General features: G+C 36.0%; 1 protein-coding gene across 8 annotated transcripts in view; it reads left to right on the top strand.

The window, feature by feature from the left end:
• The window catches only part of DOCK9 (dedicator of cytokinesis 9), a 113,195-nt gene that overhangs the window by 40,467 nt on the left and 45,637 nt on the right, over nt 1–27,091 (top strand). For all 8 annotated transcript variants that reach the window (XM_051619874.1, XM_051619913.1, XM_051619866.1 and 5 more), the window contains exons 9-30: nt 90–157; nt 3,876–3,950; nt 4,050–4,190; nt 4,522–4,722; nt 5,447–5,569; nt 7,830–7,912; nt 8,355–8,477; nt 9,724–9,803; nt 9,884–10,071; nt 10,188–10,253; nt 10,839–10,931; nt 11,211–11,334; nt 11,715–11,836; nt 13,217–13,303; nt 14,042–14,131; nt 16,892–17,007; nt 17,124–17,193; nt 17,322–17,447; nt 17,576–17,647; nt 24,065–24,211; nt 24,932–25,015; nt 25,665–25,776. In XM_051619874.1, the coding sequence (XP_051475834.1) occupies nt 90–157; nt 3,876–3,950; nt 4,050–4,190; nt 4,522–4,722; nt 5,447–5,569; nt 7,830–7,912; nt 8,355–8,477; nt 9,724–9,803; nt 9,884–10,071; nt 10,188–10,253; nt 10,839–10,931; nt 11,211–11,334; nt 11,715–11,836; nt 13,217–13,303; nt 14,042–14,131; nt 16,892–17,007; nt 17,124–17,193; nt 17,322–17,447; nt 17,576–17,647; nt 24,065–24,211; nt 24,932–25,015; nt 25,665–25,776 (2,391 nt within the window). The remainder of the gene's footprint in view (nt 1–89; nt 158–3,875; nt 3,951–4,049; nt 4,191–4,521; nt 4,723–5,446; nt 5,570–7,829; nt 7,913–8,354; nt 8,478–9,723; nt 9,804–9,883; nt 10,072–10,187; nt 10,254–10,838; nt 10,932–11,210; nt 11,335–11,714; nt 11,837–13,216; nt 13,304–14,041; nt 14,132–16,891; nt 17,008–17,123; nt 17,194–17,321; nt 17,448–17,575; nt 17,648–24,064; nt 24,212–24,931; nt 25,016–25,664; nt 25,777–27,091) is intronic.

Genomic DNA, 27,091 nt, shown 5'->3' with positions numbered 1-27,091 from the left:
ATTTTTGCTGTGGGGTTTTGTGAGTAGTTTGGGTTTTATTTAGGTCTTCTTTCTTGAATTTTTTTTTAAATGTGGTTTTATATTTTCAGATGATGAACAAAGCAAACTGGAAAGCTCATCAAGTAGTTTTGACAACTACTATCCTGAAATTGCCAAGGTAATATATATTGTAAATGCTAAATCAGGATATAAATTACTAAATCTAAGAGTTAGCCACATGAACGTAAAGGTGAGGTATGGGCTTGTAGCTTCACATCTGTAGTGCTTGGAAAGCTTTTTTTGTTTTTTTGTGTAATAGATGTCAGTATTGAGCTTCCTCATGCTCTGCTTTTGGAAGCAAACTAGCTAATCTCTTGCAGTTGCTTATATAAATCTTGATATGCTGTTGAAAAGCAGCATGTTTTATTTTTACCTTATTGTATTTTGAATGTTTTATTTTATTACATGCAGGTAAGCACTAGCAAATTTCTATAGATAAATAGTTAGACTAAATTCAACTTTCATTTTTATAGTTAAGAAGTCCAGAGAAGCTTAGTAGTAGTGATGATGTGAATGTATTTTAAGATGCTTGTGTTTTAACGAACTGGAAAAAGTTCATGGATACTTCCTGTATTGCTGTAGTTCTTCCTTTTCAATTCTGTTCTTATAGAGGTGTGGTAGTAATAGAACCAATAGAAATAAACAGTAAATAACAGTAACTATTCCTCAGCCCATTTGCAGACTTTGTTTCAGTTAAATCAGTGACCTGTGTGTTGCAATAGGAGTTTGGGGAGAATTTTTTGTACCTGATGAAGACTGAAGCTGGTGACCCTTTTCTATTGAATGTTCAGAATCCAAACCCCTTGCTATGATTTCCTTACTCTTTCTTCTGTGTGGCACAGCCTGCAGTCCTGAAATGCTTCTGCTTGACCATGCTCTGGAATGTTCTCCCCTTCTTTTCTGAGGGTCTGTCTGAACTAGCCACTGCTCCTGAAGGGAGCGCATCTTAGAAACTGAGAACAAGCACTAAAATCTATTACAATAACTAACATCAAAAAAGATGCAGTCAGAATACATTAACAGGCTTTTAGCACCAAATCAGTTGGCTGACTTAGTTATTTTACTCTTCAGTAATCAACATAGAACATTTACCCAAAAAGCTATTGCACAAAAATCTAACTCCAGCTATGGCTGTATTTGGAAATGAATTTGGATTGAAGTGCATACCGTCAAGTGTTTTCCTTGGAAGAACTGTAGGCATCAAACAGCATAGTTACATGACATTATGAAAGTTTATTTCAGAAACAAATATAAAATAAGATGTTCTTGTATATGGAAGATTTTTCTTTCTTTCTAGTCAGAATTACTGGAAGGCTTAGGTTCCATATGACTTCCAGAGAGGACTTGCATTCAGGGCTGCAACACCTGCATATAGTTTTAGTACTGCAAATGCTTCTTCCTGTTTCCATTACCTTCTGATTGGAAGTGTGCAGCTCTTGAAGCTAGGTATTTTTCTAGCATGTTCTTTTTCTCAGCTCTTTAAGCACTGGCTTTTTTTTTTTTTTTTAATTCCATGTCTATAATCCATTTAAATTTCTGTTTCCTTCAAAGTAAGTTTTTCTTTTTTCCCATTCTCATTCATCTTTACTGAATGCTACCTTCTAATACTGACTCTAATGTATTTTTCTGGTCTTTTCTTTCCCTGAGGAGAAGTCCAGGGGCAAATCTGTGCCTTAACTTCATTACTTTATATAAATGCTGCTTGTTTTGAGGGTTTTTTTATTCTGTCTTTCTTGCATTGTCTTTTCAGTTGTTACTTAGGTTTGAATTTGTTGGGGTTCTTTTCCCCAGTGAAAGATTTACAATGCATTGAGCCTTCTTTTAGAAGAGTTTATAGTTGCTCTATTATTTTTGCTGGTCTTAGGAGGATATTTTCACAATAGTTGACCTCATATCCTTATGAGGAAAAGAAATTCTTTCAGAGGGTAATTGTGGAGCACCTGATAACTGGGGAAAAAACTGTCCTCTGAGGAAAGGTTTGAGCTTTGTGAGCACATCTCCCGACCTTCCTTTTTCTGTCAACAGCTGTTAGTTTATAAAATAGGCTAAACAAGGTGGTATTGTGTGCTTCAGTACACAGATGTGCATATATATATCTCCACCTATTTGTCTGTCCTGCCTACTTCATGTTTCTTTTATCTGTAACTGAAGTGCCAAGAGTGAATGTAGGGGTTTTTTTGTTGTGTTTGTTGGGGTTTTTTAATCTTCAGAGAAAAGAAATAAGACTTCTGTTTTAAATAACTATTTGACTGTCATGATCAGTATGCCCAAGTACTTATTTAACCCTTTCTGGTCCCACTGTACCCTGCCGTAGGAAAGCATTGTCCCTGTTTTACAGATGAGGAAGTGGAATTGGAGCCACTGCTGTGCTGTAGACAGGGTTGATGGCTACGTACATTTTCAGTTTCTGACTTCTGATCAACTCCTCCTCAATCTGTCAGTCAAAAAATGCATGTTGTTGTCTTGTCTATAGTGCATAAAAAAGCAAAGGATCTAAAACTATTCAAGATGCTTTAGGTGAAACAGTTGCTGGCTTTGCTCCTATGACTAGATCATCTTCCTTGTCAGTGCTTGCTACTGACCGTTCTCTTTCTAAAACATGCGTTTTTGCCATCTGTTAACTTTTTTACAGTTTAGTCCTGTATTTCTTAATCATACTGGCTGTTGAACAAGCAAATGTGCTGGTATCACATCTCTGGGTTGTGTCTTTCACAGCAATTCTTGTCTTTTCTCCTGTGTATGTTAAAGGTAACTTAGTGACGTAAATTAAATCCTTTAGAGCATGAATTCTCAAAACCACATCTCAGAAGTTCCTTTTCTGTAATGCATCCTTTAAGTAAAATTCTTTTTTATTATTTTTAACCTTACACAGGGTTTTGAGCTCTTACAACTGGTCGTTTTTTTTTTTTGTGGGGGTGGTTTGGTTGGGTTGGTTGGGTTTTTTTGAGGCACGCTCGGAGTTTCTTCAGCCTCCAGTAAAGCAGATGTAGATGGGAGATGACTTCTAGCCGATGCCCAGTTATGAGAATTTTGGGTTAGGAACTTCTTCTAACCACTGTAGGCTGATCCAAGAATAGACACCTGTCTGTAATGTCTGCCTCTGTTTAGCCAGCTGCTACCCTGGGAATGGCAACTGTGCTACATGGGTAATTTTGGTGTGTGCATATATCCATTTGCCACGTCCTGTGACTTTTAAAATCACAGAATACTCCTTAAATAACACTTCATTTTATTTTATTTTTAAAAGAACTAACCTATGCATACTACCATCAGTTTTCATATTCTGTTTGTTCCATTTTACTTTTGTTTTTCTGTTAATAGGTAGGTAGCCACAAATCCCAGGCAGGATCAGTGTACCTCCTTGCTCTGCAAAGTAACTTTTAAGTCTGAGGTGCTTGGGTTTTTCTTCATCTCCACACAGGAATACCACTTATTTGGCAGTAGGGCTCAAAAAACCCACAATTTTGCAGTGTCAGGAGAGCTCTGAGCTTTAACCTACATAAATACTATTTTTTTTGTTGTTGTTTTTTCATAAAGTAGTGTTAAGGAAGTTATTGTTTAAGGAGGTGAAGCTCTAATGGACAATACTTCCCATCAGCTTGGAAGGTTACATGTTGCTGACGTACGTTTATTTGTTTTGAGGCCTGGAAGAGCCTTTAGAGGAGAGGAGCTTTCTTTCACTTTTTACTCAGATTTAAACTTAAGAAATTGCAAAGCTTGGTTAGGGAGAGAAGAATGCAGGAATTAAAAACATGTGAAGCACTGAACACAACAGAAAAAGGAATGAAACTGAAAACAACTTTCATGCAATAGACTTTTTTTCTTATTTTGAACAGAGTACCAGAGAAGCAGAGATGAAGTTGAAAAGTGAAAGCAGAGTTAAACTTTTTGCCTTGGATCCAGATGCACAGGTTATACTTTTTTTACAAGGAAATATTCTAATTTTTTTGTATTTATCCATTTGAGATTAAAACCAGCTTACATTAGTTTTTCTTTTCTGTTTTTTAAAGAAACTTGACTTTTCTGGTATAGAACCAGATGTAAAGCCATTTGAAGAGAAGTTTGGGAAGAAGATTCTTGTGAAGTGTAATGATTTATCTTTTAACTTGCAAAGCTGCGTTGCAGAAAATGAAGAAGGACCAACAACAAATGTAAATAATTATTTTCTGTTAATACTTTAATTGATGTGTTAATATTTTGTTGGCAGTATTCTTAATGACAGGATTTCCTTACTGTCATCGAGAAACTTATTTTGGGTTATTTTCTACTCCTTTAGCTCAAAATGAGATCCTAAATCCTACAAAAAGTAACTTTGATGCTAATTTTTTTGTTGTAGAAAATGCAGTTTTTCTTCTACTGTGTTTTACACCTTGTCAGCAGTATCTAGAGTGATGGCCATATAAAAATGTTACTCATCTTCCCTTCATACACGTTTTTGCAGTAATAGAGATGCCAACAATGATTCTTTTTTTAAATGTCTAGGTAGAACCTTTCTTTGTCACATTATCACTATTTGACATTAAAAACAACCGGAAGATTTCAGCAGACTTCCATGTTGATTTGAACCATGCCTCAGTAAGACACATGCTGTCCAGTGCTTCTCAACTGATGATGAATGGCAGTGGTGACAGCTTACACAAGATTCAAGACATTCATGAAAATGTGTTACAATACCCAAAACAGGTAAAGGACCTGGGAGTGTTGAAGGCCAATAGCATCCTGGCTTGTGTCAGAGATAGTGTGACCAGGAGTTGGGGATTATCTCTCTGTACTTGGCACTGGCAAGGCCACACATCCAGTACTGTGTTCAGCTTTGGGCCCCTCACTATAAGAAAGACATTGAGGTGCCGGAGTGTGTCCAAAGAAAGGGAACAAAGCTGGCTAAGAGAACTGGGGCTGCCTAGCCTGGAGGAAAGGAGGCTGAGGGGAGCCCTTATCGCTCTCTACAACTGCCTGAAAGGAGGTTGTAGCCAGGTGGGGGGGTCAGTTTATTCTCCCTAGTGACAAAAACAGGACAAGAGAAAATGGGCTCAAGTTCTGCCAGGGGAAGGTTTAGATTGGTTATTAGGATAAACTTCTTCACTGAAAGGGTGATTAAACTCTGGAATAGGCTTCCCAGGGAGGTGGTTGAATTGCCACCCCTGAAGGTGTTTAAAAGACATGTGATGTGATCATGATTTAAGCACTGGTCTTGGTAGAGTTAGATTAATGGTTGGTAGAGTTAAGTTACGGGTAGACTTGATCTTAAAGGTCTTTTCCAACCAGAATTCTTTGGTGGTTCTGTGAAGAATTAGTAGGATTTTGCATAAAAATAGAGAGTTTTCTTACAAGCTTAGGATGGCTTTCTGTTACGTGATGTAAAATGTGTGTGCATTTGCCTTTTATATTAATCTTGTTTTATTTCTAGGGAATATTCTCAGTTACGTGTCCTCATACTGACATTTTCCTCGTGGCTAGAATAGAAAAAGTATTACAGGGAAGTATTACGCATTGTGCTGAACCATATATGAAAAGTTCAGATTCTTCAAAGGTATGTTATCTTCATGTATGGCATGGAAAAATACTGAGGTAAAACAGGTTGATTTGAAAGTAATAAATATCCGTCAGAAACTTAGTTTTTTTTTACAGGAAATTCCAATAACTGGATGATTTTATTTAGTAAGTTGTAGTTACTACTAGTAGTATTATTGAGATGTTTTAGATAGTCTTAACATGTTACTGGGAAACATTAACACAGCTTTTTTATAATTGTGACATAATCTATAATAAGCCTGTGTTTTTATGTAGGAAATGCTTTGCAGATTTGATAGCACTCCAAATTGCTTTTGGAAATAAACCATTGAAATATCTTAAGTTTGTAGGAGTCCAGGATGACAAAACATTTTAATGTTTTGGAAACATATTTACAAGAAACTTTGCCAGTTGCTGCGTCTTGTCTGTCCCTGAAGAAATAGGATTTTCATTTTGTTGATTTACAATGTACTGGGATACTAGAAGCTTTTTGCAGGCAATGTCAGTTAACTGTTGATATTCCTTCTGTTTTCAGACAGTGAATAGGAAGAAGGAAGGGTTAACTTTCAGTCTCTGCAGAGAAGCAGTGATCTTTCCTACTGATTTAATGCTGGCTAAGCTACATATTAAAAAAACTGTATTTTTCACTTGGTCTTAATATAGATCAGAATACTGATTTGCTTTTCCAGGAATACTTGATATTTTTTTTCAGCTATGATTGGAAAACAGCAGCTTTGTATTTTAGGAGTCTGATTTTGAAGTTTATGCTGTCTGGTACTGAGTTAAAACAAACCTGCACAGAGTAACTGATTTCAGTGGTCTTGGGCATGAGCCACATGGGAAGGTTAAGTAAGCTCCAGTGTTCTTCAGTCTCATGCTCAGTGCAAGACTTGTGTTGCCCTGAGCTGCAGGAGTAGTCAGTAGGAATATTCATGGTTATAATAACTTATGCTATGTATTTCTGATATTTGTTTCCTTATAATCTTATACAATTGAACACTTAGTTTGAATATTTTCTTGTTCTCTGGGAATAGACTATTCATTTGAAATCAGAACTCAACCAGCTATATAGGCCTCTGTGTGAGTCAGTGCAATGAGCAAGTTCCAGTTCCTTCTGAAGTTACTTCTCTGGACAACAAAAAAGGAAAATGGGAGCAGTAAATTCTATAGCCAAGATATCACTTGTTCTCCTCTGAAACATTTATTATAGTTAATTAATGATGATTACTTAGCAAGTTTCTGTGCTTCTGAGTGCCATTTCCCCCTTTACAGGGAAGGATAATGGAGAGTTGGGCCAAGCAGCACACTAGTAGGGACAGCTCTTCATAATGTCAACAGCATAGATCAGGGATAATATTCAGGCAGGTTTACTCTCTTTTTCTGGCTCTGGCAAATAATTTTGCTCTGTGTAGGCACATACGAGAAGCTGGTTTCTGGAAAAGAGAAGTCCACTGTTCTGTCAGGAATTTCTGCTTTATTTCAGGGAGGTGGTGGAGGCACCGTCCCTGGTGGTGTTAAAAAATGGGTAGACATGTTGTTTCAAGAAATCGTTTAATGGTTAGGGGTTGTAGGGTGGATGGTTTGACTTGATGATCTTGAAGGTCTTTTCCAGCTTTTATTCAGTGATTCTAAGTGGTTCAGCTCAGAATTGAACATCTCAAACTAGTAGGTTTCTAGATCTGATAGTTATACATGTTGGTTCAATTTACTGGAATTGTTTGTACACTTTAAATTTTTGGTTCTGTTAACTTTTAAGTTTTAATGAAAACAGTGTTGCAAAGTCCACAGATAGGATTTTCCATATGATCTTCATACAACTCTGTGTACTTGTAATGCAAGTATTGCAGAGTATTTTACTATTTACTCTGCAGTGATGTGTTCTGGTACGTAGAGTAGGTGAATAGGGGAGCAAGTGGGAGAAAAAGGTTTTTACCTGGCATCACAATTTTGTCATAAAAAACAAGTTGAATTTTTGCTCTAGCTTTCATATGTGTTTTGTCTATAATAATTTTTTTTCTGAATTAAATATGTATTATTTGGGGTGTAGATGGGTTTGTGTTTTCACTCATGAAATGCTGTGAGATCAGCAGGCCCTGCTTAACCTGAAATGATTTTTTAAGAGGTAACTTTAATTTGTCTTCAGCTCACATACTTAGGATTAATCTTCTTTAGAAGATTTTCCAAGTCCTATCAGTGTTAATACGGGGTTTTTTCTTGTGCATTGTCAGTGCAAAAAAATGTAGCTTTTAAAATGTGACTATTCCTTATGTCCCTTGCAGATTGCACAGAAAGTTCTGAAGAATGCAAAGCAGGCATGCCAGAGGCTAGGTCAATATAGAATGCCTTTTGCCTGGGCAGCTAGGTAAGGACAGATCTTGTCAATCTGTACTTTTTCCTAACTTTTCTTTAACATTATTTTCTACATCTCAGTTCTTGTAAAACTTAATGTGCTATTTAAATTACTTCTTGTTTTACTTTCAATTAACCAAAGGTTTCTGACAACAAGGTTACATTTCAGCTCTACAGTAAGAAAAACGTTATAAACTTTCATGATACTGTTATTCAAACCATTTAATACTGCCAAACCTTTTCTATTGTATGTATTTTTTTATCAGAGTGAAATGGTTCACACTTGTGTTGTTAGGATGAGCTATTTATATGTTAAAACTCACCTACAGTGACAAAAGTATAAAATGCTTAATATGAGGCATGGTGCAGTATGCTCTAATTTGTAGTAAAGAAATTTCCTGAAGTGAAGTCAAACATTTTCATAAACTCTGCTGAAAGCAAGATTTCATTTTCAGGACACTGTTTAAAGATGCCTCAGGAACTCTGGACAAAAATGCAAGATTTTCTCCTCTCTTCAGACAAGACAGTAATAAACTTTCAAATGAAGACATGCTGAAATTGTTAGCAGATTTCAGGAAGTAAGTCTAATTTCCCCACTTGAAAAAACAAACCAACCAACCACACCCTATCCCTCCCCTCTCCACACCCAGGTCCTGTGATTTTTTGTTAAGGTTTTGAACTGCAGCATCTAATCTTTTGATAAATGTATTTGTTGTTCACTTCAAATATCAAAGTTGTATAAATACAACCAAGGTCTTCAGACAAGCTCCTGCAAATCTTTCCTTTGCAGGAGAGTTATGCCATGTCTAACCTGCAGTAACCATCATCTACTGAAGTAGCTCTGTGTTAGGAGTTAGGCTTGCACAATACACTATTCTGGGTCTCAGTGGAAAATGAGTATGAGCATAAATCACATGTTCACTGACCTTGAACAGAGAATGCTACCTCTCCGGGAAAAGTATTCAAACTAGTATGCAGTCCACCTTTCTTGAGAGTGCATCTGGCTCAGGATGCCTAAATACCAGAATAGTGGTCATGCTTTTTTACAGTTTTAAAGACTGTGTCAGTTTGTGTGTCAGTCTTAAGAATCTCCTTCTCTCATCTGACCCTACTAATAAACTAGTTTTAATCCCCGTTATTGTTAAATAGGATATAAAATAATAGAACCATCTTTGCTGCATTGCAAAGGCATTTCCACTTCTGTTATGGTTCAGTTAGCTGCAGTTGTATTAATTTGCTAATTGCAAAAGGCTTGGGCTATAATTATTCTTGCTCATCAGATCTGATAAGGAGATGAGGTACATTATAGATATCTTAATTCAATTTTAGCAAGTTGCTAATTGGATGAAAAAAATTAGTGAGTAGATTTGTTTTGTTAGCTTACTAGTTTCTCTCCCCTATTGCTCTTCCCCTCTCCAGGTTTAGTCTATTACCTTAAATGCTTATCACTGGCCATTGAGATTTAAAACACACACTTATAGGTCCTCTCTTTCCTGCAGAGGATAGTGAGTGTCGCATGGCAAACAAAACCCATCTTTAACAAATTTTTAAATGTTGATTTAAAGAAAACCAAGTGTTTTCTTAACCTTTTCAATACTTGTGATTGGCACAATTTTTTTTTTTTTTTTTTTTTGAGAATTTAAAGGAGAAGAAAACTATGAATCTAGATAAAAAGACCAAATCAGCCATCCATCCCCAAACCACCTTTCATCTCGTACTCCTATTTCAGGATATTACTTTTGCCTCTGTTTCCTATTATCTCTGGCATCTAATAGTTTTGTGTTGAGCCTGACTTTGAGGTCTTGTTTTTTTTCCTTCCTGTAGACCTGAAAAGATGGCCAAACTTCCTGTTATTTTAGGAAATCTGGATGTTACAATTGATAATGTGTCACCAGATTTTCCAAGTAAGTGTTAATAAATGCCATTAAATGGACATTCAGGATCTTTCTCTTCAGTTTTTTATTGGTTTTTGATGTATTTTCAGATTATGTTAACTCATCCTACATTCCCATGAAACAGTTTGAAAACAGTACCAAGACACTAATAACGTTTGAAATAGAGGAATTTGTTCCTTGTATACCAAAACACACTCAGCCTTTCACCATCTACAACAATCATCTTTATGTTTATCCCAAGTACTTGAAATATGACAGTCAGAAGTCTTTTGCAAAGGTGAGTACAGGAAAACTGTACATTCTTTCTCTGGATTGGTTAAGATTGTTTACATATTATATTTCTGTGAAGATCCTTACAATTGTTTGATTTTTTGTTTTTAAACACTGCTTTAGGCTAGAAATATTGCAGTATGCATTGAGTTCAAGGATTCAGATGAAGAGGATTCTTTGCCTTTGAAGGTTAGTCTTTTTTATGATTGATAATATAGTGAACAGTTAGCTAAGTAACACGGTAATACTTGATTAATTTATCTATTCTAGGATGGCAGCTTTCTGTCCTCCTTTTGCATTTGGCAGAACAGTAACTTCATAACTTCTAGATTACCTGCTTGTTTTTTGATGTAAAAGATTACTAAAGAACACACTCAGAGCCTATTTAATTTCTTTATATTAACAAAAAATCCAAGAATAAGCTCATTGCTAACAAAAGTAGTGGCTTGTGCATACTGCATAGGAGGGCTTCTTTAAAACAGTAAAATTTTAGATCAGCTGCAGAGCCAAGCTCTTATTTATGAGCTATCACAGAGTGTAAGAGTTGCCTGGAAAAAAAGAAGCAGAAAAATGTATTGGAATCCTGAGGTCAAATCACATTGTCAGTTCTAGTGCACAGCAGGCAGACTATGTGTCATCTTCTGTCTGTGCAAAGGAATCAAGTTAAACATAAGTGAAAATTCTCAAATTCTAAGTGAAACATATTCTAAGCTGAGAGTGAAAAAGAATCACAGGGTTATGCTCATTCTTTTTTTTCCTTTTTCCCATTATTAGTGTATCTATGGTAGGCCAGGTGGACCAGTATTTACTAGGAGCGCATTTGCTGCTGTTCTGCATCACCATCAAAACCCAGAGTTTTATGATGAGGTAAGCTTTCTGAGCAACTTTTACTGGTTTAGGTATTATTTAAGTTTCAAAAATACAAGAAAAGATTTCAGGGTTGCAAAGTTCTTGATTATTATTTCAGTTAAATCAGACTCCCAGTTTGACTGCAAGTACATTTTTTCTAAGTTGGGGAGGGGGTTATCGATCTTGCTTCAAATAACGTATAACCTGGAATTGCTTTTAAGTCAGCGTGAAACCAGTAAGGCACATCATTGCTCTAGGTGAAGACTTACACAAATGTTGTGATTCTTTGCCTTTCAGATTAAAATAGAATTGCCCACTCAGTTACATGAAAAACACCATTTGTTGTTCACCTTCTACCATGTCAGCTGTGATAATTCAAGCAAAGGGAGTACAAAGAAGAAAGATGTTGTTGAAACACAAGGTTTGTACATTCATGTTTTCCTTGCAGTAACTATTGGTGAGAATTTATGAAGTATGCTTAACTGGTAACCTGTGATTTTGTTGACTTGATCCATATAATGTTTTCTAATGACTTTATGCTGACTGAAAGATGTCCTTAAGTATTTATTTTAATTTAAATTTTTCAAGTGTTTTATTAGAATTTCTATCAAATGTATGGTTTTTTTGGAAACTCAGTAACAATTTATTTGCCTTTTAAATTGTTTCTGTTTTAGTTCAAATAATTTGGCTCTTACACTAATACTTTCTTATTAATTACATATCAGAAGTGTACAGTAAAACTTTTGTAAAGGTTTATGTAAAGACTCATAATTTAAATTACTTATCTTTCATCTTCCATAGTTGGATATTCTTGGCTTCCTTTAATAAAAGATGGAAGAGTGGTGACCAATGAGCAATACATCCCAGTGTCAGCAAATCTTCCCTCAGGCTATCTTAGTTACCAAGAAGTGGGAGTTGGAAAGGTATGTTATGTAAAATTTTTCTAACATTAAAAAAAAAACAGTAGAGAGAAGGTTTGGTTGTAATTCCCCAGTCTGATAAGCTTTAAGTAATTTTCTAGTAGCATTTCTTTTCTTTTATAGTTGAAATGGAGTGATTTGCAAAAGGTAGACATCTGACTTAGAGGAAACAAACAAACCCAAACAGAAATGGGAGATAAAGCTTATGACTAAATTCTGACTTTTACAAGAATTTGAATTAACCTGCCCTAATATCGTTTATTCATTTAAATTGTTAAGTAGTTCTGTTATTATTTAGCTGATGTACTTAGGAAATGTTTGTTTCATTTTTGTAGTAATAATTAACTAGAAGTTACAGTAATCTTGAAGTATGTTAAACTTCTGAGATGATGAAGATATGTAAATAATCTGAAGTCGTCTACTAAATTTTTTTTTAGCATTTCATGCTGTCTTCTTTCAGTAAGTCCTTTATTCCTGAAAAAGTCTTATTATCACATCTTGATTTTTGTGATCTTTATCCTTCACTAGTAAAATTTATGGTTGTATTTTCCAAAGCAGAAAGCTTGCAAAATTGTAGGAATAAAAATTATACTGAAGAGGACACAAATTGTAAAATGTGATAGAGGATTTGACTAAGAGAATGAAATGCAGAGACAAAATTGACACATTTTGGAGGAAGAGGCCTAAAACCAACAGCAGGATACGTTGCTTTCCTCCTGTTCTACCACTACCAATTTTAAACTCTGCTGTAAGCTTTCCAGCCATTGTCTCCCTCACATATTTCATCTTTTCACATTGTAGGTGTACTCTTTATGCTTCTGCCGTTTGTCTCTGCTCATGCCCCTGGGGTAGAAGATTAGGACCAATATGAGTAGTTGTAGCTCTAGCAGTAAAATCTCCCCCTTAACTGATTGTCAGGGTAAACAGCTGAGCATTCCCGTTCTCAGTTCTTTGGAAATGGGATGGGAAGGAAGCACTGGCTGCTACCTGTCAGTGACCTTTGTTAAGGTTTAAAGGGTGTCAGTATCTGTGGAAATTCTGGTGTTATTTTTCTCAGAAAAACTGGAAGGTGTTTTTCTCTAAACAAAAGTTTCTTTGTGGAGTTGTAGGGGAACCATTAAATCTGTGACATACAGAAAAGCAATTTTGTTAGCCAGTGAGGAAGCTATTGTGGGACTTTTAAAACATATTTTAAGCTTCATAAATCCTTTTGGTAATATTACCTGCATAATTTTCATTATTGTATGACTTTATTCATTGCACACATTTCTTCAACCTGTTTTTTTTTTTTTAAAAAAAAAAAAGGTGATGTTTGTGGTACTATAAACAAATTGTTTTACTCTGGTATACTGCTACATTATTTTTCTTTGCTTGTATGTGCAGCATTCTGGTCCTGAAATTAAGTGGGTAGATGGAGGCAAACAACTGTTAAAAGTATCCACTCATCTGGTGTCAACTGTGTATACACAGGTGAGTTGTTAAATTAAATTAGAGAAGGTTTTAGGAGTAATGTATGCTTGCTGTATGTAAATACAGGAATTGGGAAGATTCTTCAAGTCAATATGCTGTTCTCTTCCTGTTTGTCTCTTGGGCACTGTGTGGTATCTCTCACATCAGCTGTGAAAAACAGCAGATCTTCAATGGAAGCTGTTCAAAATGTGAACCGTTAGTCTAACGTTGCCATCCATTCCAGTCTGAATTTTCACATTAGATGAGAGGTTGGAGTTCTCTGGCAGCTATTCTCTGTGGTGGTCCTGCTCTGGCAGGGGGGTCGGACTTGATCTGCACAGGTCTCTTCCAACCCCTACCATTCTGTGATTCTGTGTATCTACAAAGCAATGAGTCCTGTTACAGCTGCTCATAAAATAGATACTATGATCGACTGGGATAACTAGCATTAAGTATGCTATTTTCTGCATGTCAGTTGGTTTCAAGCAAATATAGGTGGTGTTTTGTGTAATAAGCATTCAAAAATCACTGGAAATTTCTTGTGTGGGTTAAAAAGATCATGTGGAATTAGTCTTCAGAATAGTGCACTTTGGTTACTTTTGAAAATTGAGTCTATGGACATGTATCTGGATTTCTCTATATAAATATTTTTTAAGTGTTCTGTTTTGCATTGTGGATATAATGTTAGATATTGTTTAATTTGTTTTTCTTTGTTGTTAATTCTTTGTTGTTGTTAATTTGTTTTTTTTTCTTTGACAGGACCAGCACTTGCATAATTTTTTTCAGTACTGTCAGAAAACAGAGTCTGGAGCTCGTGCACTAGGAACCGATCTTGTAAAATATCTTAAGGTATAAAATGGCAGCAAATAGCAGATTATAGTATTTATTTATAGACCTGTTGAATTAATCAAGATTCACAATACTTCGAGAAATCCTTCTGTTTCTTACATTTAGCAGAGTTCCACTTGAATCCGATATAATAAAAATCTCTCACAGGGACTAGTATGCCAGTTTCAGATTTATCTTGCTGCCTGCTGACTGTGAAAACTGACTGTTGGCTGGAATCAAAGGCCTGATACTGTTTTTGGTTTAACCCCAGCTGGCAGCTAAGTCCCACACAGCTTCTTGCTCCTTTTCCCCCTGATGGGATGGGGGAGAGAATCAGAAGGGTTAAAAGTGAGAAAACCCATGGTTTGAGAGAAAGACAGTTTAACAGGTAAAGCTGCATATGCAAGCAAAGCAAAACAAGGAATTAATTACTTCCCATCAGCAGGCAGGGGCTTGGCTATCTCCAGGAAAGCCAGGCTCCATCACATGTAATGGTGACTTGGGAAGACAAACGCCATCACTCTGAATATCCCTTCTTCTCCTCTCCTTTCCCCAGGTTTATATGCTGGGCGTAATAACCTCACATGGTCTGGAATATCCCTTTGGCCAGTTGGGGTCAGCTGTCCCTACTGTGTCCCCTCCCAGCTCCTTGTGCACCCCAGCCTGCTCACTGGTCAGGTGTTGTGAGAGGCAGAAACAGCCTTGATGCTGTGCAAGCACTTCCCAGCAATAACCAAAACATCTCTGCGTTATCAACACTGTTTTCAGCACAAATCAAAACCATAGGCCCATACTAGCTACTAGGAAGAAAATGAGCTCTATCCCAGCCAAAACCAGCATAGATATTCACAACTGTTGTTAGTGTGGTCGAACAAAGTGACCATCTGATATTAAAGTATTATTATAGGGAAAGCTCAAAAGAATACTTTCTCAGATCACTCCCTAATCACATAATTTACTTGAGTTATATATGATCACATATGCTGTAATATATTTGGGTAACTTATTCCTTTGATTAAACACTGTATTTATGTTGATATTAATTTCACATTAGCAAAATCATTAGGTTCAGGGGCAAGACTCTTTCCAAAATCCCTGGAATAGAACAATGCAACCACTGAGCCTCTTTTGAAACTTTTGCTTGTCCTCAAGCACCAGAACACTCAACTCGGGGTATGAATGTGTTCCGCACCACTACGATAACACATCATACTGACTTTATTGTCTGGCTTTGTGGTAACAGAAAACAAAAGTTATCTTATGTGTCTGTTCTCCATTCCATTGGGCCAAATTCCTGTCTAGCAGGCCTCCCAGGGACCCAGATACTTTTAATTTTGCTTGTGTATTGAGAACTTGTCTTCGGTGTCAGCCTGTACTTACCTGTGCCAGATGTGGCCAGCCCGAGTGCTAAATGTTCTTTAAAGATCAGTGTTTGCTGGTGCCAGTTTCCTACAGTCATATCTATGCTATAATGACAATTAAACATTTAAATACTTAAGATTTACTTTTCTCCATGAAATCAGTGTGTAGAACATCTTGGGTTACCTTACCAAACCCAACAAATGTTCTCCCATTCTCTCTTCTTTCTGCTCTTGCCTTCCCTAGCAGGATTTTGCGTAAGCACCATCTTACATTTCTAATGAAGGGTTTTCTGAGATTCACCTGACTCAAGATGCTTGCATGCTTTCTTTCATGTTTCATCATTTGGCATCTCATAAGTTGAGGTATCTGCTTGTAGTTACCTTCGTTGCGGCCTGAGAGACCAGAGTGCACAGCTACTTCTGGCAGTCTCATTGTAATTGAATACTCAAAGGCATCAGAAGTTGCGTTATGAGTTTACTTCAGAGTCCTACTTAAAGTGGCACCTTCACCAAAACATGTCTGTGTCCTGGACAGCAATGTCAGCTGAAGTTCATTTGCGTGTTTACTCAATGTTCTGAACTTCAAGGCTTATTGAAAAGGTGCTGTAGCAAATGACTGTTTTTTTTCAAGAAAAATCGAAAAATCACTGTTTGAATCCTGAATAGTGTGAATGTACATACAGACAAACATTCTAAGACAAGACAGCTGCTTAACACCAAGTGGAAATGTTTGAAATGTGTTATCCGTATGCATGTTCAGCAAATACAGTCTTTATTTTTTGTCAAACTCCCTTTAACTCCAGGAAATTTTGTGGCATAAAATAATGTAGGATGAAATTCCATGCACTGCCTTTTATGTCAGGTTGGTTATGTCTGTAATACCTTTTGTATGAGATGGAACACAAAAGCATATCACGAGTGGTTAGTAATTCAGTCTCCAATGTCCAGGATTACATACTCAGGGACTTTAGTTCGTTCTGTTTTTTTCGTGCTAGTATAACTAGTATTTCACTTGCCACAGGTAAACAATCTATATGTTTTCATGGAACTTCTGTTTGCTAAACATCTGCATTAGTGGATGAAATGGCAAAGTATGCCAGGTTCTAATTGTCAGCTTGCTGGGGTGTACGTGTCTTTTCAACAAAACATTGTCTAGCGTGCATTTCAGTGGAAGAAGTACAAATAACTACTTCTATAATAAAACCTATTTTATATCTGTAATTTACCTTAATGTAAAAAATATTACCAAATATTTGTGTTGGAAACTATTCTCCATTTCATTTTGTGCAGTTGTATTTCAGATAGTTAACACCAAATTGGGCAAGCAGTGTGTAGACTTGCAGTAAACTTTATGGTTTCAGAACCTGTGCTTTAAATGCCATTGTTTCAAGGGTGTGACAGTATTACTGCTTTCTTCTAGAGCCTTCATGCTATGGAAGGCCATGTGATGATAGCTTTCCTGCCGACTGTCCTAAACCAGTTGTTTAGAGTTCTCACTAGAGCAACTCAAGAGGAAGTTGCAGTCAACGTGACAAGGTAAAGAATTTGAAGTGATGACTGTGTTATCACATAGATCTGTAACTGAGTAGCATTTTTGGTATTGCAATCATAGCTTTCTTTTTAGGCTTACTTGGTTTCCAACTTCTGTTTAGGGTTATTATCCATATTGTTGCTCAGTGTCATGAAGAAGGCTTGGATAGCTACCTCAGGTCTTATGTCAAGGTAGGTAAAAGTAAATAAAATGTTTTTTTTCTTTATTTCTCTTAAGAAGAGTATATTTAAAGTTAGTTGCATGAGTTGTTTCATACTATGTCATAGTTTCATATTATATTCTGGTTTTCCTCCCCAAGTATGCTTATAAAGCTGAACCCTACGTTGCTTCTGAATATAAGACGGTACATGAAGAACTGACAAAGTCTATGACAACAATTTTAAAGCCATCTGCTGACTTTCTTACAAGCAACAAGCTACTTAAGGTAAATACTGAACTACACTTTTTACTATATGTTCTTACCTGGTCATAACTGAAGAATAGGAACTAATTGTATTGAAATAGTTGTTGAACGATGTGGCAATTTTACAGAACATTTTCTTTTCTCTGCAGTATTCATGGTTTTTCTTTGAAGTTCTGATAAAATCAATGGCTCAGCATTTGATAGAAAACTCTAAAGTGAAGGTATGTAAAATTCTGCAAAAAAAAAGTTTTTCTAAACTGAATTTGTACACATCTTCTTTCTCCAATCATATTTTTATTGCGTATTAGAAGAAAAGGTTTTATGTACGAGGTTATTTTTTAATGTAATTATTTTATTTGCAAAAAAAGAGGGAAAGGGCAAGGCAGCGGGAGAAATCAGTTGAAATACTAGGTATAGAAAACTTCGGAGCTAGATTCAACATTATTATAAAGAGATAGAAAAAATCCATAAGGTAGAGCAGTCTCTGTAAATCATTAGACTCTTTAGTAAGATTTTTTTTTAATATGTATGGTACAGTGAAGCTGGAAGCAGTGAGTAACACTGTGCACTTTGATGAAAGTACTATCCAAAGTTATGTGGGCATTTTCCTGAGTGGTGCAGTACCTGTGGTATAAAGACTTTTGAAAACAGCAATTCATGCAGTTTACAGTCTTTCTGTATGCAATGAGAAGAATCAATATTGAATTCTGTGTCATTTCCTGTGCTTGAAGAGGAATGCTAATATTTTATAACCAGGCATTTTTCTACCAGCTTGGCTTATAATAAATAAGCCATATTTTATTTAAATTAGTGACAGCTTTTTATTTACTTCTGTGTCAAAACACATCTTAAAAGTAAAGTTTGAAATATACAAAGTAGTCCCAGCTGAGTAACATACCAGGTTGATCTGAAATCTTTATCAGTATTTTCACTGTGTATTTAGAACATAACTGAAAATCTGAATTATATGTGAGAAAAATAATTGATTGGACAACAATCAGGAAAAAAGCTTTATAGAGTGTTACACTTAATACTGTTCTGTTGTGGTATGATCAGTAGAGTTTGGAGTCCCAGTTCATTTATTTTTAAGTGTCTGGACTTAAGTGTCTCTATTTCATAAAGATGAAAGAAAATTTCATCTCGTTTCGTAAAAATTAAATAGATTTAATCTTTAAAGATGTTTTTGATTAATTTTTAATTCAAGAAACATGTGAAATCCATATGATAACTGGTCAAATGAATTTTTCATCATTAGATATTCTCTAAAGTAACATGTTTGATGTCCAAATCCTAGTAACCATCACTTTTTCTTAGAATAATAATACAAATATTAAAAACAAAAGTTGTTCTGCTCATGTCACTGTTTTACTTCCAGTTTGAAGAGTAAAATAGTATTACCTGTTATCTAGTAGTAAATAAAAAAGCTTCCTTAATACAGTATTCAACTGGCCTCATTTTAGGACTAATGACTGATACACAATTCACAGAATATCGTAACAATGAACTATGCATTTTACTGGAGCACATCACTCAGGCTTCAGCATTAGACCCTTTGTAGAAATAGAAGGGTTGATTTATTATATTTTCCAATCTGAATTAAATAAGGAAAAAAATCTGTAACACGCATAACTATTTTCCCCACCACTCTGGAATGCAGCAGGAGTTCAGTCATTCTAGGGTCCAGAGAACAAGTCCAGTGAGGAGGGGCGGAGGCAGCTGGGATTGTTTAGTTTGGAGGAGGCTGAGGGCAGACCTCACTGCTCTCTAAACTACCTGAAAGGAGGTTATAGTGAGGTGGGTGTTGGCCTCTTCTTCCAAGTGAATAACAGTAGGACTGAAGGAAATGGCCTGAAGTTGTGCCAGAGAAGGTTTAAATAGGATATTGGAAGAATGTCTTTACCAAAAGAGTAGTCAGGCTGCCCAGGGAGGTGGTTGAGTCACCATCCCTGGAGGTATTCAAGAAATATGTAGATGTGGAACTTCAGGGCATGCTCTAGTGGGTACCCTCGGGGTTTTTGTGGGTTGTGTGTTGGTTTTGTGGTGCGTGTGGTTGTGGTTTTGTATGGGGGTTTTTTGTTTGTTTTGCTTTTTCCCTCTTGGACAGTTGGACTTGATGATCTTAGAGGTTTTTTCCAGCTGTGACAATTTTGTGATTGTTAGCCTCCTTATTTATTAGCAAAATTGGTTGAGTATTTTAAGCTTACCTTTTCTCCACCTTGGTCTGCCCAGCTATGTTTTATCCTGATTTTCGGTTGCTATTCCTAGATAAAACCTGTAAAGAACATCTGACTTAATCTGGTTATTTTGCATTTGAAGAGCACCTCTAGTTTTTGCTTTCAGTGTCATGACATGCTAGTTACTATGTTGGATTTTTATATACGGCAAAGGACTTTGTTTCATTGGGAGAGTGATCTTTCTGTTACTAAAAAAAAAAGGATGAAATAATTTTGTCTTTTAAGTAAAATCCCAGCTTTTAATTGGAGCAGTGGTCTTGGAAATTCTAGAACCTTTACTGGGAGATTTTTTTTTTTTTTTTAAACAGGTTAGACAACTGTTGTCGGGTAAAATACTTTGTGCAAGACCAACCTGATGCACTCTCATAGAAAGACATAAACTTTTACCTGGTATTTGTAGTCTGTTTAATCTAGATGTCGGTCTTCAGTTTTGGAGGGAAGTGGGCAGTTCAATATTGACATGGTATATTACAATTTTAAGTATCTTCTGAATTGTGGACGAGGGCAAGATTTTATCACTAACTTGTTAATCTCCCTAGGGAACTGTGATAGCTGCCATTTTTTTAAGAATTTTTAGAAGGCGACTGTGCACAAGGGGTTTGCTGTGCGCCTAGTGCAGTGCAACCTGTGGCATTTAAGATGTCAAACTTCTTGCTTGTGTTAACTCATCAGTTTTTACAGAATTCCTCAAAATTTCTAGCAAAAAAAAGACTGGTAACTTTATCTACCACTAATAAAAATAGGTGCCATTAATTCAGACCAAAGTAAGACAAATATTCAGGTAGACTTCACTTTTTTCTGTTTCACAGTATCTGTTCAAATAATTTAGGATCTGTAAACTTAAACTTCCATTATTAATTTGATGTTCTTTGAGGGAGTTTGTGCCTTGTGTTATCTCTGAAGAAGAACACCATGCTGGTTTTTTTTCTTGGCTGAAGAAAACTTATATAATTATTCCTGATTTGAAGAAACGTACAGAAATCCTCACAAGCTTGGAAACAGCATATTGGTTTTAAAAAAAAACAACAAACTTCAAAGAAACCACTAACTTGCTGCCATGAGAACCCATTTCCTTAATTTAATTGTAACTTTCTTACAATAGGAATTAAATTTTTAAATTGAAATCAGGTGGTGAATAAAGTAAGTACAGGAGAATACGATCTTTTTAAAAGTATGAATCTGTAAATAAAAAAAAACAAATGAAATTTGCTTGTAAGAATGACTCAGCCAATGTCCAGTATTTAGTATCCTCTCCCATATAATCTACATCTGTCTTTATAGTAAGGTATTCCATCACTGGTGAGCATTCACATCACTGTGAGTTCTTGATTTATTTAAATTTTTATGTTTTATGATTATTTCTTTCATCCACAAGTGCTATACTGACTCATTTGCTTAAAGCTAATGTGTCTTTACTGACCCAGTAATAATAGTAATAAATTATATTTGGATAGCCCCAGCATGCACATCTGAGGAATAAATTGAATTTAACAAGACTTTCATTTTAGGGAAAAAGAAGCTAAAGGAGCAGTGTGTCAGTTACAGATGCCTGAGACTGATTTGATTAGTTGGTATTATGGAAATACAGTGTGAACTGAGGAAGGCATAACCATTACTATCATTCAGAAAGGCCACCATCTCTTTGATGTCTTGATGACCTAAGTAACTAAGAGAAGGCACTGATTATTTTCTTTTTCTAGTAGTAAGAACCAGTAGCTGAGACCTAATGGCCTCAGGTTTGCTGTACTTGAAAGAGTGAGCAGTCCATTTTGTGACTTACTATATGCTACAAATGACATGCTGTACAAACTGTCTTCTGAGACCAGTTTCTAAGCTTAGGATTTTCATTAAAATGCACCAAAAGATGCAGGCAGGAAACAGATGAGTGTGTGATTATATTTCTAAAGATTGGTCTAGGTGTTATGACCTTTCTTTAAGTGATATTTTTACATCAACTTGTTGCATCAAATTTTCTTAAATACATGGGTATCATACAGGTATATATGTTACATATGATAATGTAAATTCTGAAAAAAATCTTGTTCTTCTTCAGTAATCTTTTTACCCTACAAAATTATTTAAGTAAGCTAAATTTTTTAATAATTTGATTTTAATGACTGCTTGCTCTGTCTCGACATCATGTTTGTAAACCTGCATTCTGTAGAAGGTGGGCTGAGAAAATTCTAAGCATGGAAAGAGCATGACTTTTCAAAGAAAGTACTAATTGCTAGTTGCATTTTATTTACAATTTCAATTTGTCAGCAGTAAGTATATAAACCACGGAATTGTGATATAAATACTGATGACACTTAATTCTATAAGAGACCCCATTTTTTTTCAGAAAATAAGGAGGAACAGTGAAATTTTTTTAAAACAGATTTAGCAGGTTCTGTAGCCATAAATCTTTCTAGGATGATAACACTTCATGCAGAGTTGTTCCTAGGCAGCACTGAAACTACTAAAACGTTGCCATGTTTTTTTGTTAGGACTTGCAGGTATTGAAGCATGCAGTAATTCTACCTGAAGAGACAGAAAGCCCCAAACCAAACAAAAAAACCCACCCCCAATGCTCTGAGCTTGAGAATGGAAAATACCTGTCAGGTTGCTATTGATGTCCCCCTCAATAGAGTGTTCTGCATGCTAGTCCTACTTGTTGTATAGGAACCCTATTCATGTCAGGACATTTTGTTTGTGTTTATTAGTATCCTCAAAAGCAGCCACAAATGTGAACTGTTTAGTGGTACAAAGGAAACAAAGTCTTTCAACATGGACTTTCAGATTCTCTTTCTTTGCTGTGAATCGCCATGAACTGCTTTCTTATTCTTCCCCTGCAGTACCATGAGTTCATAGCTTATAAACTACCAGAGTGATTTTTTTTATGGCAGATTTTTGTTGTTGCCTCCACATTTCCTGCTAAAAAAAAGACATTTCCACTTTTAGAACTAACCTCATTGTCATCTTCCCTATGACATGAAAGAGGAAGGAGCAGAACTCTCCTCTTTAGCGAGTACCCTGATTACTAAACATCATTACTGATTTACAAGCCCCTTAAATGTAAAATAAAATTTTGCTAACTTTTTTCTGGCTTACTTGGTAAAGTGTTAAATGGAACATGAATTCAGGTATTTCCTACTTATGAGATGTGATAAAAAGATGCATTTCTGGATACAGCAAAATTATATATATAGCAAGAATTTTGTAGTAATTTAGAAAACAATTAGTGTCCAACAAAGACTGGACAGGACAACTGGCATATCCACCACCATAATTTTTAGTTGTTATTTCATTTATGAGTACTGTTGGTATTTATACAGGGATCTTTTTCAACCTTAATATCTATTTTTTTTAAATATTATTTAAAAAATAGAAGTAGATACTTTAGGGCACAATTCCAGCACAAAGAGAGCAAATTGTGTAGTAATCAATTTATGCAGGGCCCTGACAATAACTTTCTCTGCTTAGGAGTTTTACATTCCATATAGTTAAAAAAACTTATTTATGTAACAAATACTCAGAGCACTTGGGGTTTTGAGTTCAATTTTCAGAAAGGAAAGACCTAATGACTGTACAGTTGAAAGAGTTTTTTCAGCATCAGCTTCTTCAGCCTCATGCCACCTGTCATTAAGTCCCTTCAGACAAAAGATGGAATCTTTATTAAATATTGCAAACTGTAGAGAAATAGAGGCTTCACAGTGCTAAAAAAAATGAATAAAAAGAGGAAATCTTTTGAATTAATTGGTAAACTACCTAAAAGCAAGGGGAAACAGTCATGATTGTAGAGGCTTAAAAACACTGAGAGTAAGACTTTGAAGCCTGGAAGAGCTGAGATTTGAAGTTGCTGATGACCAAGAGAAAGAAAGAAAGAGAAGCATGGGTGAGAATTTTCACTATGGTAAAAGTCAAAGGAGTTATTAAAAACAGTTGCAGAACAACAAAAACTGGCTTTTTTTCAAGACATCAAAGAAAGTCTGATATGTAGTTACTACATGTGAACCAGCTGGTGTCTGCTTTGGAAAGGAAAATAGATAAAAGGATCCCCTTTTATTCTTACCTTTTGTCATCAGGTTTATTGCAGTATAGCAAAATATTAATGCATTACACTTACAAATGGTAATGCTTTTGCTTTTGTCATCAAAGACTACCTTGCTTGAATTTTAATAATAGATGCTAGTGCATGTTGTAGTATTTCCTTTTTATCAACTGCTCTTTTTCCCATCCTTAGTCTAAAAACTTCACGAAAATCTTCAATTTAAATAAAACATTATTTGAAGTGGTAAATCAGAAAATTTGAAACTTTGTCTCCCCCCTCGCTGTCAGGTTAGCTAGATCTTATCTAAAGTAAGTTTTCTGATACATGTCAGTGTTGAAAACCAGATTAAATGTTATGTCTGAATTTGTTTCTAGTTGTTGCGAAACCAGAGATTTCCAGCTTCCTTTCATCACGCAGTGGAAACAGTTGTTAATATGCTAATGCCACACATCACTCAGAAGTACAGAGACAATCCAGAGGCTTCAAAAAATGCAAATCATAGCCTTGCTGCCTTCATAAAAGTAAGTACACCAGGTACACGAGTGGCTTGAGCTCTGTGCTTACTTTTTCAAGTATACAGTTTCTTTGTAGGTTTTAAAGAATGTTAAAGACAACTCATATAAGACTGAATATGCATAATGCTTTATAATTTCATGTCCTAGTTAAAATGTATTGAAGTGTAATCTGCATCTTCTGTAGTCAAGAAGGTACTTGTTCAAATATCTGATTTTTGGAGGGAGATTTTAAATTAATTTATCTTATTGAAAATATATTTTTATTTAGTTCCCCCCCCCATCCTCAAATGTCATCTAGGTTATGTTAAATGGCATCTACAAAAGCTTCATATGTTGAGCAGTGATTTATTTTCATTCATTTTATTCAGACAGGCTTTCAATGTCTTTCCGTTAACAGCCAGTAAGATCCAGTAGGGAGAAAAAAGGATGGGAAATAAATTTGTAGATCAGGTTGCTAGGGGCATGTTATATTTGTTTTTGTCAAGATAGACTTCTTATCTTCAAACTGCTTTTTATTTGCAGTTAGTTTACATTCTGTGCTCTAAGGCAAAATTCAGTATTAATTTATGTTTATGTATATTGAATTAGTTTATAATTTTTTTATGTTAAAACTGAAATATCAATAATGTGTTTCTAAAACAAACTGGTTCTATACAGAAATACAACTACTCAGCACTGAGACAGTACTAAAATCAATTCTATCTTGGTTTTTCTTGGTTTCCCCAGAGGTGTTTTACTTTCATGGACAGAGGATTTGTTTTCAAGCAAATCAATAACTACATCAGCTGCTTTGCCCCAGGAGATCCAAAGGTACTCAGTGTTTTTAAACAAACTATTTTTAGGAGTTGCCTTTTCTTGCTTGTTGTGGTTTGAGTCCTGCATTAAGGTTTTAAACTTATTTCCAGGTATACTCAAGCATATTACTTAGTCAGCACTGTCTCTGTGATGTCTAGAGCATCTTTTCCCCACCAAATCACATTTTCATAGTTTGATTTCCATCTTCAGGTGCAGTTTTTACCACCCTTGAGTATGTATATTGCAGAAGTGTGTGGGGGGGTGCAATACTAAGCAGAAATTTTAAGTGTGAATGTGAGGAAGGCTAAGGTTGGAAGAGTTGATGCCTGGTAAGTTTCTGTACATTTACTGTAGTGATGAAAGCATGTACCAGGTGTCAAAATAATTTTTATTGAGTCCAAACTTTTCTTACATTAATACATGATATGCTAGTAAACTTAAATAACTTTGGGCAAAGGGAACAGTAAATAAAATACATCCAGTTATCAAGTGTGAATAGTCCTAAAATTATTTTATACTGATGTATGGAACTTCCAAAGGTCTATATCCCTCATACAGCAGGACTGAAAGAAATCACTCGTTTGTGTTAGCAAAGTGTTTTTAATGTGTTGCTCGAATCACTGCATCAGTTGTTTAACTTATACTTCAAATTTATTTTTTGCAGGCTCTCTTTGAATTCAAATTTGAATTTCTCCGTGTAGTCTGTAATCATGAGCACTACATACCTTTGAATCTACCAATGCCATTTGGAAAAGGCAGAGTTCAGAGATACCAAGGTAAATTATTCCAAAGAAATGTGTGGTATATTTCTTAGATGTTGCCTTTTATTATTAGACATGTAGACTGTGTAACTTCAGGTCTATGATGGGGTCAAACCTTTTAATAGAGCCTGTAGTGATAGGACAAGGGGTAGTGCTTTTACACTAGAAGACAGTATATTTAGACAAGGTATTAGGAAGAATTATTTTACAATGGGGGTAGAGAAACACTGGGCCAGGTTGCCCAGAGAGATGGTAGAAGCCCCATCCCTGGAAACATTCAAGGTCAGGTTGGATGGGGCTCTGAGTAACCTGATCTAGTTGAAGATGTCCCTGCAGAGGGATTGGACTTAGATGACCTTTCAAGGTCCCTTCCAACCTAAATCATTCTATATGTCTGAAGCCTCCAAATTATTAAATGGAAGTTGTAATCCCTTCATTTAAACTCAGGTAGTTTAAATAGCAGAGTAATTATGAAAGTATTTAGTTGTTGAAAGATATGGTAAAATACACTCTTGACTCTTGCCTCCCTTTTCTGCCATGATTAAGTTTGGGGTTTTTTTAACAAGTCAGCTTTTAACTCACTAGCTGCAGAAACCTAAGAATCTAGATTCTTCTGAAATGCAGCCCTCGAACACATAGACTGTACCTCATCCAGAAACATGGTGAGGGTGCACTCCATCTCCTCTTCCAAGTCATTGTGTCATGGTTTGACTCAGGATCAACAACAATGCTCTCAATCTCCTCACCCTCCCACCCAGGTAGGGAAGGAGAGAGAGAATGAGAGAGAGACTTGGCTGGATTGAAAGCTAAACTACACAGCTTTAATTAAACACTAATGATATAAGAAAATATATAAAATTATATACAAATATGTTCAGGTATGTGCAAGAGCCTCTCCCCCCCCCCCCACCCCCAGCAACTCCTACCACACTCCCCTGAGCTGGAACAGTCCCGAGAAATCCCGGAGCTGCTGCTGGAGAAAGCAGAGAGTGATGAGGGTCAGGAGAGCTCGAGCCTAAGGGTCGATGGTGCTGGATGGATGGAGTCCTCCCTGGATGCCGGCCATGGATGGAAGAGAAGGGAAGGAGAAGCAGGAAGGAAGTTGTCTTCTGTGATCTCTGACCTTCCTCTGAGCTTACGTAGATATATGGAATGGAATATCTCTGGCCACTTTTGCTGTCTAACTCAGCATCCTAAGGGGGGCGGGGTCATAGATCTCCCTGTAGTGTCTGAGCCGGCAGGGCAAAGATGTGACCTTGGGGTCCTGACAGTTAGAAAAACATTCCAGCATTTGTTATCAGTTCACTAACTGAAACATTTACTGCTAGTT

This window comes from Apus apus, chromosome 1 (genome assembly GCF_020740795.1).
Source record: "Apus apus isolate bApuApu2 chromosome 1, bApuApu2.pri.cur, whole genome shotgun sequence".
Classification (NCBI taxonomy): Eukaryota; Metazoa; Chordata; class Aves; order Apodiformes; family Apodidae; genus Apus; species Apus apus.
This window is presented reverse-complemented; position numbering and strand designations above follow the sequence as displayed.